The 13,015-nt window shown below is 41.9% G+C and overlaps 1 protein-coding gene across 1 annotated transcript in view; it reads right to left on the reverse strand.

Moving 5' to 3' along the window:
* LOC127523677 (chromodomain-helicase-DNA-binding protein 7-like) overlaps positions 1-13,015 on the reverse strand; it is a 51,265-nt gene that overhangs the window by 30,840 nt on the left and 7,410 nt on the right. The window contains exon 2 of the mRNA XM_051914667.1: positions 418-2,411. Within this exon, the coding sequence (XP_051770627.1) occupies positions 418-2,235 (1,818 nt within the window). The 5' untranslated portion in view covers positions 2,236-2,411. The remainder of the gene's footprint in view (positions 1-417; positions 2,412-13,015) is intronic.

The following is a 13,015-nucleotide window of genomic DNA, read 5'->3' on the forward strand; positions in this document are numbered from 1 at the left end:
TGAGTCCTCCGAGACAGGCAAAGCAAACAGAGAGAACAGAGCGAGAGAGAGAGACAGAAATGATGCAGACAGAGAGCGAGCAAGAGCGAGAGGGGAACGGAAGGAGTGCAGACGGGGGAGGAGAGTGATGCTTACTGCGAGCAGGAAGGGAGCGTTTCCCCTTCAGAGTGGAAAGGGGGGAGGGGTAGGGGTTAGGAGATTAGCACTGTGGCGCCTGTGTCTTGGGGAGGGCCAGGATATGCAGCGAGGAGGAAACAAACAGCTGTAAAAATCCATTTCCACACTTGCGGGGCAAAGGCGGCACCATAGCCGCCATAGAAACCCTCAAACGGGCCTTCTGCCACCCACACGCTTAACATGGATTTTCCAAAAGACTTTTAATGGCAATGGAATGCATGCTTCATTTGCACAACTCACCTGCATGTGAGGCACTTTCTGCATGGGTGGAGGCGACTGGTGAGGAGGTGCCCATGCCTGCTGAGATGGAGGAGAGTTCTGGTGGTGTGCACCCAGGTGTGTCTGTGACGGAGGAATAGAGGGAGGGGTGTGCACCTGCTGCAGCTGTTGCTGCTGGAAAGGCAATGGGGGCGTCTGCAGCTGCTGGCGCTGTGCTTGAGCAAGCAGCCTCTGGTCCTGCGGGCCCAGCGGCTCTGTGTGGTTTGCACCCAGTCCTGCTGGAGGTCTTCCTTGAGCGCTTGTGGCCCTGTGATTGGGTGACAAAGCAGCATACATCTGGGTTGGAGGAGGATGTGGATGCGAGGGATGTGATGGCAGCTGTTGGTGGGGATGCTGCTGTGCTGCATTCATTGGGCAGGCTCCTCTCTGAATGTGAGCCATTGGGCCTTGAGATTGATGTGGCACACTAGGGTAGCTGCCAACATCAGTTCCCAAACCAGCACTGGGTGGCCGGCCCTGCTGGGGCGGTGGAGTGCCTGCAGGGGTAGCCAGGTTCCTCATGGGCGACATGGAAGGAGGGGAGGCGTATGATCCCTGAGGTGGAGTCGGTAGATGCTGTTGCTGCAGCTTCTGCTGGGCTGTAGACTGGTTCTGAGCTTGATGCATAGGCTGGGTGTTGATTTGGTTCACATGAATGGGCTGCTGGTGCATTGGTCCCTGTTGAGCCCCAGGTGTGGGGTAGCGCTGGGGCCCTGTTGGGGCAGGGTAGCGTTGCACCTGGGTCACAGGAGCATTAGGGTTGCTGTTGCTGCTGGTGGTAAGGCTCAAGTTGGGACTCATCCCTGAAGTGTTGGCTAATCCCTGATTAAGGTTGCCGTACGAAGGATAGGGAGGGTACTGCCCTGAGCTGTTTACAGTGTTGGAAGGGACTTGCTGGTTGTGCATGTTAAACCCCATGTTTTGGTGGGATCTTCCACCCATGACCTGCTGCTGTTGCTGCTGCTGTCGTGAAGGGCTTTGTGGGAACTGGGGGTTATGGCTGGCGACGGACTCCGGATGAACCGGACCCTGGCCGGGTCTGTGGAGAAACTGCTGATTGGGTTGCTGACTAGGCTGTGCCGGGTGACGCATGGGGGGTCCCGACATGCTGGGATTCTGAGTCATCCCCACGTGCCCCATGAAATGATTGGCTTCCTGAGGGAGGCCTTGTGGAAAGTGGTTCATTCTAGGAGGTGTTTGGGTCTGGTTGTGACCCTGCATGGCATAGTCACCGCGGCCGATAAAAGGGCCCATTTGGTGGGCGTGTCCTTGTGGTCCGGAAGGGCCATGCTGATGAGAAGAGGCTTGTGGAGGCTGCTGCTGGAAAGATGGCCGAGCTTGTTCGGGCACCTGCATTGCTTGAGCACCCCACACATTTCCACCATCTGGGAATGATTGGCTCCGCCCATCTCCTTGTGCACCTGGGTAAACATGATGCCCTGCAGTCCCTCCCGCACCTGGCGGAGCACCATGATAGCGGGAATGAGGGGAGGACATGCCATTTACTGGTCCATTCCCTATCATCCGGCCCCCCTGCTGGTCCATTGGATGCATTTTGGGCTGCTCATACTGATTAAAGTGGTCAAAATGGTGGCCAAGCTTGGCCTGTCCAGGAACAGCAGGTGAGGAGAGGTGAAGAGAAGAGGGGAGCTGCCCGTAGCCTTGGTGCTCATGGGGCATCTGTTGACTCATGGGATTTGCCTGACCTTGGGGGTAGCCACAGTCCCCCAGGCCCTCCAACTCATCAGAGAACAGATTCCCATCGTCTCCGAAGAGGTTCATCATGCCTGGGTCAGCCATGGCTGCAGTACTCCTGCTGTGCAGCCGAGCTTCAGGAGCAGGACAGGGAATGTGTGCTCACACAGAGGTGGATGTCCTCAAAGCCGCTAATCCGCTAACTAATCTGCAGCATGTCACTCCATATTTCCTTAATTCTCTCAGAGAACGCAGCGTCAGGCAAAGTCAGGTTACGGGACCTGGAAAGGAAGGGAGAGAGAGAGAGAGAGAGAGAGGGAGTATTAACACAAATAGCTCTAGGTGAGAGCAAGCCTCTTCCATTTTGTTCACTTTAACCATGCTTTATTAAATTTTCAGCCACTGAGTCACAGCTGTTGAGAGATATGAGAGCAGTTGAAGGGTGGTGAGACTGAGGTTTTTTTTTTGTGTGCAGTTAAATCAGTTGTAACTGACTCTTTGCCAACCTTTGATCCCAACCCCCACCCTCTGTTCCTTCTGCTTCCAAACAAAAGGGCCAACACACACACACGCACACACACACACACACAGGCACCAAGCTTAAATTCATTCATTCTTTACAATTTGTTGATGGTGAGGAAAGAACAAAGGAGTTTAGAGTGAAGCAGCAGCAGAAGCAGTGGTAGTTAAACAACAGCAGCTGCCAGACCAGGCAGGCAGATGTAGGAACAAGCAGGCGGCCCACCTGCTGAAGCCAAGACTTAAAACCAGCCCTGTTGCCGCCTGCGTTTGTGAGCGTTTCTGGAATATTTTGAAGTATCAGCAAGGTGTAAATTCATGTGCACATGTACTTAACCAGCTTGTCCTAAGTGCAAGGTAATCAGATGAGCGGGGGAATTATGTAGATGTGAGAAACCAGGCAAGGGTGGGGGAAGATGCGGCCTGCTGAGATGGTCTACACAACCACAACTGCCTCCATGTGTGTATAAGTTAGCAAGCGAATATGCGCATGTGGGGGGTGGCAAGGAATGCATCGCCTCAACTTCAACTACCCCACAAGAAAAATTTTCCATCCCTAGCTCCTCCCATTTGGTTCCTCCTTCAGCCATTATTCACCCAACCCCCAATTTCCCTCTTTCTCTAGGCCTCTCCACATGGCTGTTAAAACTATCCTGGTGAAAATCTACTCTGACCAGCCTAATCTAAGGATCAAAGAGTCACACTAAAACAAGATTCAGCTTGTTCCATTTTAAACATCCTTTATATAAAAAAAAAAAAAAAAAAAATGCTGCAAAAGTTCTGGACACAAAACTTCATTGTCATACGTCACTATGACAACAAATTACAGACAAAAAAGCCCTTTCTGGTCATAAACTAGAGTGACAAAGGAGTACATGAGTAAAACTAGATAACTTCATAATTTTGTAATGAGCTAGTGGTCGTGTAGCGTGGCAGATGTCGTCAAGACTTCCTGTAAGGCAATAATCACAGTATACAGTCTCTCTGCTACAAACCACATAGAAAATAAACAATACACTCTTACACACCTTCACCAAAACCAGCAGACAGGCACAAACAACCATTCATTCAACTGATAAAGATGGAATCCCTTTTGGGCAGACATAACTAAACCTTTCTTAACTTTTTTTTTTTGTCCTGAAGCCTTGAAGATGGTGACAAGCTGACTATTACAAACAGAGCTAATCTTAACAGGAGAAGTGATCGGAAGGATGAGAGATGCCTGTGGGTGACAGCACCACAGCTTTAATCTCCTCACAGCTCTAGTTAAGAGCAGGAAGAGGAGTCTCAACACCAAAGCCATAAATCAGTCCTTATTTACCAGAGTACTACGCTACTCTTGCTGCACTGGCGGGGGAGGGTCGGAGATCCTACAGAGCCATGCTAAAAGCCGCAAATTTGAATCCCTGTGATCAGATTTGGCGTCTAAGCCAGCAGGCTGACCGTTCACCCAATTCTCTTTGGAGTGACAGATGTGGCAGAGTGCCAGAGCGGCTCCTTCTGGAGTGCCACACCCCTCAGGAGGAGCACAAGCCATAGAGCAAGAGCACCGTGACGTACATACTTACTCATAACGTAACTGCAGTGAGTGGGTGGCCAGGCTTGCCCCTGACCAGAGGGCAGAACAGGAAGTGAAGATGCAGCCATTCACAACCACAAAAATACACTACATTGCTAAAATGACCTTACCAAGCTAAAACAAACATATTTAAGTTGTCTACAATATTTGTATCCTCCAACATAAGCCAAATGGCCAGGCTAAAAAAAAAAAAAAAAAAAAAAAAAAAAAAAAAAAAAAAGTTCCTCAAATCATTTTCTGAAGAGAAACAAGAGGCCTAGGAAAAGGAAAATTCCTGCAGGAGATACCAGAACATCTATAAAATAAAATAGTTTTGATCTCTTTACAAGAAGCAAGGCCTTTTTGATTAATTTGGTAAAGCAATCAAATTTGGCCTTTAAAAACATGCCCCATCACACTAAGACTGTGAATAATGAGGAATAACACCATTCAAGAGTCATAATCCATTTTAAAATCGTACATTGTAACTCAATGTCAAGAGGAAAGAATGTACTGGGCAAGTAACAAATACTCTGGCAACATTAGAACATCCACCTTTAACATTACCAGTGATTCATAGCTCAAGTTATATAGGGCAAAAAGCCTAGAGCAGGTGAAAAGTGTAGTTCAGTGTGAGACTACCGTGCTGCATAATAAATCTGAGTAAAAGTCCACTCACAGGCAAGTTATAGCCACAACACCCAACCCCTCACTCAGAATAACTGAATGCTGATTTAGCAAAACTGGAGTATTCTAAAGAGACACTGTGCTGATCATGTGATCTGCTGGTCAGTTTATACTTCAGTCCATTTCTATGACAGTGAGCCAGTTTACATAAGCAGTAATAATCAAAGTACAGCAGCTTTTTGCTTAGTCAAAGTTAGTGTTTAGCTGTACCCAAATATACACGATACAAAAAGAGCAATCAAATACATTTGACGGATATTTACACATTGTGCTTACTAGGACTGGACGATTAATCGAAACCGAAATTCAGAATCTCTAACAGACATCATTTTCCCATGTCGGTTATTTCGTTTTTTTTAAATCCTGTTAATACTTTCCCCTTAAAAACATACTACTGCGTGTGTAGTCACCTGACTCCGCCCCCTTCAATCAGCGGCATGGAAGCAACACGGAGGCAAACTCAAACGCTGAGTCAACACACACAGACAGCACGCTAGCCCCAAAGTGAGATCACTTTCACTTGCGTCTTCACTAAACTTTGTCAATTGTATATGTTTTACAGCTTGCCAGTTTGGACATTTAAATGATTTTAGACCATCGGGTGTGTATTATATTGAACTACTACGCTGATGCATCGTGGGACATGAACACTCATACAGATAGTAGGCTGTGAAGTTTGGGCGCACAGAGAGGAGCGCAGAAACTCGTTGTCAATGCTGTGATTTATCATTAAAGTAGCTTAGAAACTCAAAAGTTATAGCATATCTATTTCTACGTTTGAAGTAACTACTTACAACCCACAGCTTCACAATTAATAGAGAGATGATATGACTAATTCACACACACACACACACACAATCGCTTTCTCATTAATGCACTCAAATAAACATACTGGTACTGTGCTAATTTATCTGTATCTGATTTACAACGAGCAGAAATCTGTAAGAAATGTTACGAACCATAGATAAAATAACTGCTGAAAGTGAGCTGTTATGTCAGAGCACTCTTTCATTAGGAAAAAATATCCCACCTTTAATGGTCAAGCATATTTACAGTACAAACCTTGTCCGGGAACTATGAGTGCAAAAAAAAAGTTTAATCGTAATCGAGGTAAAATGTTCAATTAATCGAGATTTTAATTTTAGGTCATTTCGTCCAGCCCTAGTGCTTACCTCCGTCTCTGAGCAGGCATACAACAAAGAGGCCAACTTTAGTCGAATTAACATGCATACAAAGCCTAGCTACAATCACAATATGTTGTTTCACTGAAAACTGAACTGGTACGATTTCAGGTAGACTCAAGCATTTACTTTGACTGAAATCAAACAAAATGCATACAAACTAGAGCTGCACGCCGATTTATCCAATAATGAAACAGGTGAAGTATTTGAGCGAGTCATTGAATCATTAATTCAAACCAATTTTTTTTTAAATAAATAATTGAAATTAATTAAACATTAAGTAGACTTCAGCAATTAACACTTCAGAATCTCTAGTAAATTACAAGTTATTTTGTTTAGTTGTCTGTTCAGAATCATGATCTCTATTTGAAAAAAATTGAGATTCTCAATTTATCCAGAATCGTGCAGCTCTAATACAAACAAACTTAAGGAGACTGTAACGACATGAGAAAGGTCTCACTGAGAAACAAAATAGGTAACATCTCTTGCCAGCTACGTGAGAATGGAAGGGATTCGTGCAACTCACTATCTTCCTTAAAATCAGTTTCATAACAGTTAAGTTACACAATGTAAGAAAGCCAATCAGTCGCACTGATAACTGATTATTTGACGTCATGGCTACACGAGTAGTTCACTGAGGTTTTTGCTGTTCCTTATACAAAATATAGAGATGCATGTGGTATTCATGGAATAAACAAAACCACCATTAATGTTTGATAAAGCCTTATACTATGAATACATATTTGATGAACATTATAGGTCACACTTTTCATCTTGCGTGAACGTTATATTGAAGGTCACTGGAGTCTTAATATAGGCTAGAATAATAAATTGGAGATTGGTTAACTAAAAGAATCTGAAAAAAGTAGCAAAAACCCTTAGTAACAGGTGCCAACAAAACATCAGTATCTCTGGAATGATGCCAACAATAAACTCACGTTTATAAGGGTGACCAAGTTCATGCTATCTTTCAATAATCATTCAACAATCATCTTTTGACACTAGCGATAAACATAAGAGCAGTCTGAGCCGGTTTTCAGCCATCTGTGTCAGAGCACCAACCCGCATTGTTTTTTCCTGAAACCAAACCAACCAACGTGGCCTTGCCAAAAGAGCAATGCACGGTGATACTAGCACAGAAGAGACTAAAGGGAGAAAAAAAAAAAAAAAAAAAAAAAAAAAAAAAAAAGTGGGGGAGGAAAGGCCCACCAAGTGCGTGTGATTGCAGTCATTAACACCGACAGTCTCTTTAATGCACTCGGCAAGCAAGTCACTGATTAACCAATCCTACCTCCCCAATTTTCCCCATTTCACAGGGAGCTTTAAAACCTTGTTAAGAGAGGGCAGGTCTATGGCCACCTGTGGTTTGTCTCTTGAGTTTAAGTTTAACATACGAGGTGTGCATCATAGCAAAAGGAGGGGCTGCGCTCAAAACAAGCTCCTTGCACAAATGCTCTCCAGCAGCATTCCTTTTATTTCATTCCCCTCTTCAACAACCCCCACTAGAAGCTGTAACTGCAGCTGGGCATAATTTATATGTGTGCTCCTCCACATTATATGCATGGGCGGGGGTTTGGAGGGGGTGTATCTGTGGCAAGTAACTGAGCACAAAGACGGTGTGAGGGTGACACAGGATGTGACGGGTGGGTAGCTGGAGAGCAAGCGGGGGTTAGGGCCGTAGAGCTGCTCCATTTGTGTAAACTGGTTCTTTTACACAATGCTGCTGTAATTAAACGGATGAGTTTTTTTTTTCTTCACACTTCATGCTGGCTCACGCATACTGGGTATAAAAAAAAAAAAAAAATTTAGAAGTTGCACGCAGAGAGCTGTGCACTCCGTGCATGATATGATGTAATCCAACATATTACAGGCCAAATATGAAGCAGTTCCTATTAGAAACATTATGGCAACATTTTAGTCACGCAAATAAAAACAAGAGCTTGAGTGCGCTAAAAGTCACAGACAGAGGAAGCGGATTTGGGGGGAAAAAGAAAAGAAGAAAAAAAAAAAAGGGAAGAGAGAACTTTGACCTTCACTTCCAGACCTGCTGTCACCCAGCCTGCCTCCAGCACTTGTTTGAGTACCAGCTGAGAACCTGCAGCAGGGTCAGCTGGGGCAAGAAGCCATGAAACTCCACTGTTCCTCTAGCAGAAGACAGTTAAAGACTTTAAAGCAAATTCATCACCACCATGACATTGGCATAGTATGGAGGAAGCTTAACCAGATCAGGGCTCCAGATTAACATTTCCAGATGCAGATAATGTGTAAAAACCAAAACTTTATAGGGACAATTTTAATTATTCTACTCTTATTAAATGTACCATTGTTCTTCTATAGCATCATACTGAGCTGACCGACGGCTTCAGTGATTATCAAAAGGAGCACTTTTTACTAGAGATGCACCGATCGACCGGCCAGGAATCGGTTGATTTCCCGCACGATTGGCCCAGATCGGTGACTGGCCGGTCAGTCTTACGTCTTTCAGATTCCAAGCCGATCCGTTTTGCTACCAGTGGCCAAATACAATAGATATAGAAAGACGGTTCACTCCTATTAGTTATGAATGGGATAAACTGCAACGCGCAGTATGGCGTAATATGTCCCGCCTTCTAAGTAAAAGAGCCAATCGCTGATTGACCAAGTCACTGCATCACTGCAGCTGCCGTTAGAAGCTCTGGTTCCCATAGAAACCCGAGACTCGCGCTTAGGACTGCATATGTGCATTGGCTCGTCTAGCCTGAAAAATAAGCTTTTTTTATGCTATTTGAGCATAAGAAACAACATTTATGGGACAGTTCACGTCAGATTTTGTTGCCGATTTGAAATGTGTTATTTAATTGCGAGTTCGCCAAGCAGATATATCTATGTATCTATCTATAGTAGATAGCTGTTTCGGGCATCCAAAAACTGTCCTACCAGGAGGCACTGCAAATATGGCCGCCGAGTGAACAGACTTTCCTTGAAAGGGACTTTGCAGCGGCACAGGCAATAACGTCAGCTGCGCGTTCTCACATTTCTCTCCGATGGCGAGGTGACGCACACCCGCCTCCTCTCTCTCACTCGTCTCATTCGCACTGGTTAAATAGTGCTTGTATTGCGCATAATTTTAGTCACTCCTACAGGTTTCGTGCTCACACCAAAAGCGCGTGCACCACTGATCTATATTAGTGGAACGCACAAGCCGCTTCTCAGCCTCAAGCAGCTTGTGAGTCACAAGTACCAAAATGAGTGGCTTACTGCACTTAAACGGTCAAATACATATAAAATTGTGTCAAAATGCCTGTCTTGGTGAGTATTCAGTTAAACACAGTCAGTTTCAGAATGTTAAATAATTGAGAAAGAGAACGCATGTTGTATAACAGTAAATCGGTATGTGCATAAACTCTTAAAGTGACGCAGTCTTATATTCCTGCTGCTGTCTGTCATGTTATTCAAAAAACAAAAGACAAAGAAAAACGCTTTATGCCCTTGATTGAATAAGTTTTATAACTTTAATTGTAAGCATGAATCTGTAATTAATTTTTACAATGAAGACTTTGTGTAATTCAGTCGTTTTTGAATAAAAGTTTTTGTTTTTCGTGAGAATGTGACTTCATACTTCAGTACAAAAAAAAGTGCCAAACTTTGACAAAATATGATTTCTTGATTTGATATTTTGTGATTTCATAATGTCTAAATATAAAATCAAAAGCAAAAAGTGCAAAAAAAATATTAGTGAGTGGAAATGGCTAAAAAGCAAAGTGCTCCTCTGCGCCATCTACTGGTTATAGTTGTAATTTCATGTCCTTTTTATTTTTAAATAAAAGCTTGTTTGCCACAGTGTAAGTTCTCCTATAACTTATAGTTTTACAAATGGGTACAATCTTTGAAGACTGAACAAATCATGTTTTTGGTCATCACATTAAAATTAACATTTAAACTCGATAATATTTAGAACAAAGTGCTGGGAAAAGTGTGAAGCACTTTAAAAATAAATAAATAAATCATAGAAGAGTGCTTTAATTTCACTCTCAAAAGTTTGCATGAACCCTGAAATTAATAATGTAAAAACATTCAACTATTTCTGCCACAATACCATTTTTACAGTTAGCGTCACCACATAAAATCCATGGTGAATGTTGTTGATTTGTGGACTGAAAAGGCTTCTATAACTTGTTCATTCATGGCACAATGTCTCTCCTGGTCAGTGCTTGTTTCGATGTCAGAACTGTTTCATCTGATAGCTATATATCATTTATAACAAAATTCTGTGCTGAATTTGAATGTTTCTCACTAGATCTCGCAGCGATGTCATTTCTGCGGCCAACTCAAATGCTTTCTCACTGGATCTCCCAGCGCTGTGTAGTAATGGTGTTGCGTGATTGGAATTTCTCATAGTCAACAAAAAATGGCAGCTCTTATCATTTGGAAAGGTGGTGGTCGCACCAGTGCAACCTCTAACAAAATTTAGTCACACCTGCAGGAAAAAAAGCAAAATACAACCTAGGGATGCTAACGGTTAATTGACAACCAATTCATTGCTGATAATTTAACTGATAAAACTTATCGATCACAGATTAAGTAAGGTGCGTACATTTGTGGTGCATGTGGCACACAAAGCACGTGTAGCCAGGGCTGTGACGGGGCTGGATCTTTTGCTCAAATGTACAAATGATGCATTTAATGTGATGCAAACTTTAAAAGTGCATTGAAATAATTAATAAATTTCTATTGCTTTCCATGTCCAAGAACTTTGTATTGTTTAAGTCAAATTTAATTTTACTTCCCCACAAAGTATTTAATCATATATCGGGCTCTGCGCTTTGAGAGGGCTTTGGGACACATGCAGGGCATAGCATCTCTTGTCTCATACCTTTATGTTTTCTCCCAATATTCCAAAGCTACTGACACTGACATAAAAGCGAATTATATCTTCCTCACAAGCAAGACATTTAAATTGGATGTTGCTCTTCCCCCGCGAAAAGGGTGAGACGGTATGGATTTGGGAAAAAGAAACGAGATTGCATCTCCAGTGGAATACTTCACGGAATATTGTTAAATTCATGGAAATTCGAGTGAGCAACCCGCAAAACAGAACACAAAGCCGCTTAATTCAAACTTATGGGCTTGCGTACCTCTCTCATTTAGAATGAATCCAAATGTTCCATTATCACAATGTAACTTTTGCCTGCTAACCAATTATTTCTCTTGTAAACAACTTTATACTTCAAAATATTCACATAAAAAAAGAAATGTGCAAAAATGTGTTTTGTCGTACTAGAGTTGTCAAAAGTACTAACTTTGGTAGCCATCATTGAAGCCAATCACAGACATAACCGATGAGCCGTGAACACGATGGCCAATCAGAGGTGTTAACAAATCCGCTCAACAGAAATGAGTACCGACTGAGTAAAATGAGTAAAATTTCATTGAAGTGAGTTGAGTAAAAACATGTTATTAAATGTTATCTTTTGTTGGACAAGATATTAATAAATGCTTCTCATGTCTGGAAAGATGTTTGACACGTGTTGCTTTTTCAAATGTACACAAGTGACTCAAACTCACAGTGCTTTCAGGTGGATTAGCATTTGGAGCCATACTTCATTGACAAGCTGCGCATTTATTTAAAAAAAAAAAAAAAAAAAAAATTATTAATCGAAGCCTTTGCAATTTCATAATCGCACTAAGAATCACGTTTAAGCGTGATTTCAATGTTATTTTTCATATTGTGCGATAAATCGTGCAGCAGACACTGGTGACTATGTCATTGCCGTATACGCATCTTGCAGTATTAAGGTTAATGATTAATCAATAAATTGATTGTTAATTTAAAATGACTATCGATCATGGGAATGATTGTAAATTGACATCCCTAATTTGTTCGCAGTCTGGAGCCCTACAGATCTATTTCCTGATGGTGATATTTGAAATTAGTACTTTTATTCCACAAGGAAGTAGGAGTGTATAGAAAATATTGATACATGTGAAAATTGCGATATTATAGGGCTGCTCGATTATGGCAAAAATCACAATCACGATTATTTGTCAATATTGAAATCACGATTCTTTAATATTGGTCATTGATCATTATTAAATGATCAAAGTCTTATTTTATGAAACGAGTAATTTTGGATGCATGTAAAATTTCACAATTATCGATAGGCTACTTCAGAAAAAACTAATACTAGGTTAACTAATGTAGCCAAGTAAAAGGTCCTCAAAACAATTAAAGATGAGAAGTAAACAGTCAGCAACACAATAAGAACAAAAATCAATTACAAACTAAATGGACAAATAGATACAACATACAAAAATAATGAAATAAACAGTGCTTTAATTTTTCAGGGAGATGTACTAACAGTGGTATTCAGTAAGTAATAGCCTACCACAGTAACACTGATAAAATAACACTGCTTAGTCTTCACTGTACACATTAAATATAGATTAATCCTAATTAGAGCTACAACATTTATTCATTCAAGAGCAGTGAGTGATTTTATCTTTGTCTTTTGTTGTTTGATTAACATTAATGACAGACTGAAGCAGTAAAATTGTGCTACTTTCACTTTAAGACCGAATGCACGGATCCAATACACTGTTACACAAGTTCTTTCTCAACTGTTTACTTTCACTTAAGACATATCCGACTATGTTTATGAGGAAACTTGCTAAAAACGACATTCTGACTTTTGTGTGTACGCCATTTGACCATTTAGGCGCGTAAGCCCACAGTATATTTTGCTTTTAATCATGATCCACCCCTTCTCAAAGAGTGTGCACTAGAGCTGCACGATTCTGGATAAAATGAGAATCACGATTTTTTGGTTTTAAATAAAGATCACGATTCTCCCACGATTCTGAATAGACATCTAAACAAAAAAAAAAAACAAAAAAAAAAAAAACAAACAAACGAAAAAAAAAACAAAAAAAAACACCATCTAATTTACTAGAGGTTCTGACA

Source organism: Ctenopharyngodon idella, chromosome 2, assembly GCF_019924925.1.
Source record: "Ctenopharyngodon idella isolate HZGC_01 chromosome 2, HZGC01, whole genome shotgun sequence".
Classification (NCBI taxonomy): domain Eukaryota; kingdom Metazoa; phylum Chordata; class Actinopteri; order Cypriniformes; family Xenocyprididae; genus Ctenopharyngodon; species Ctenopharyngodon idella.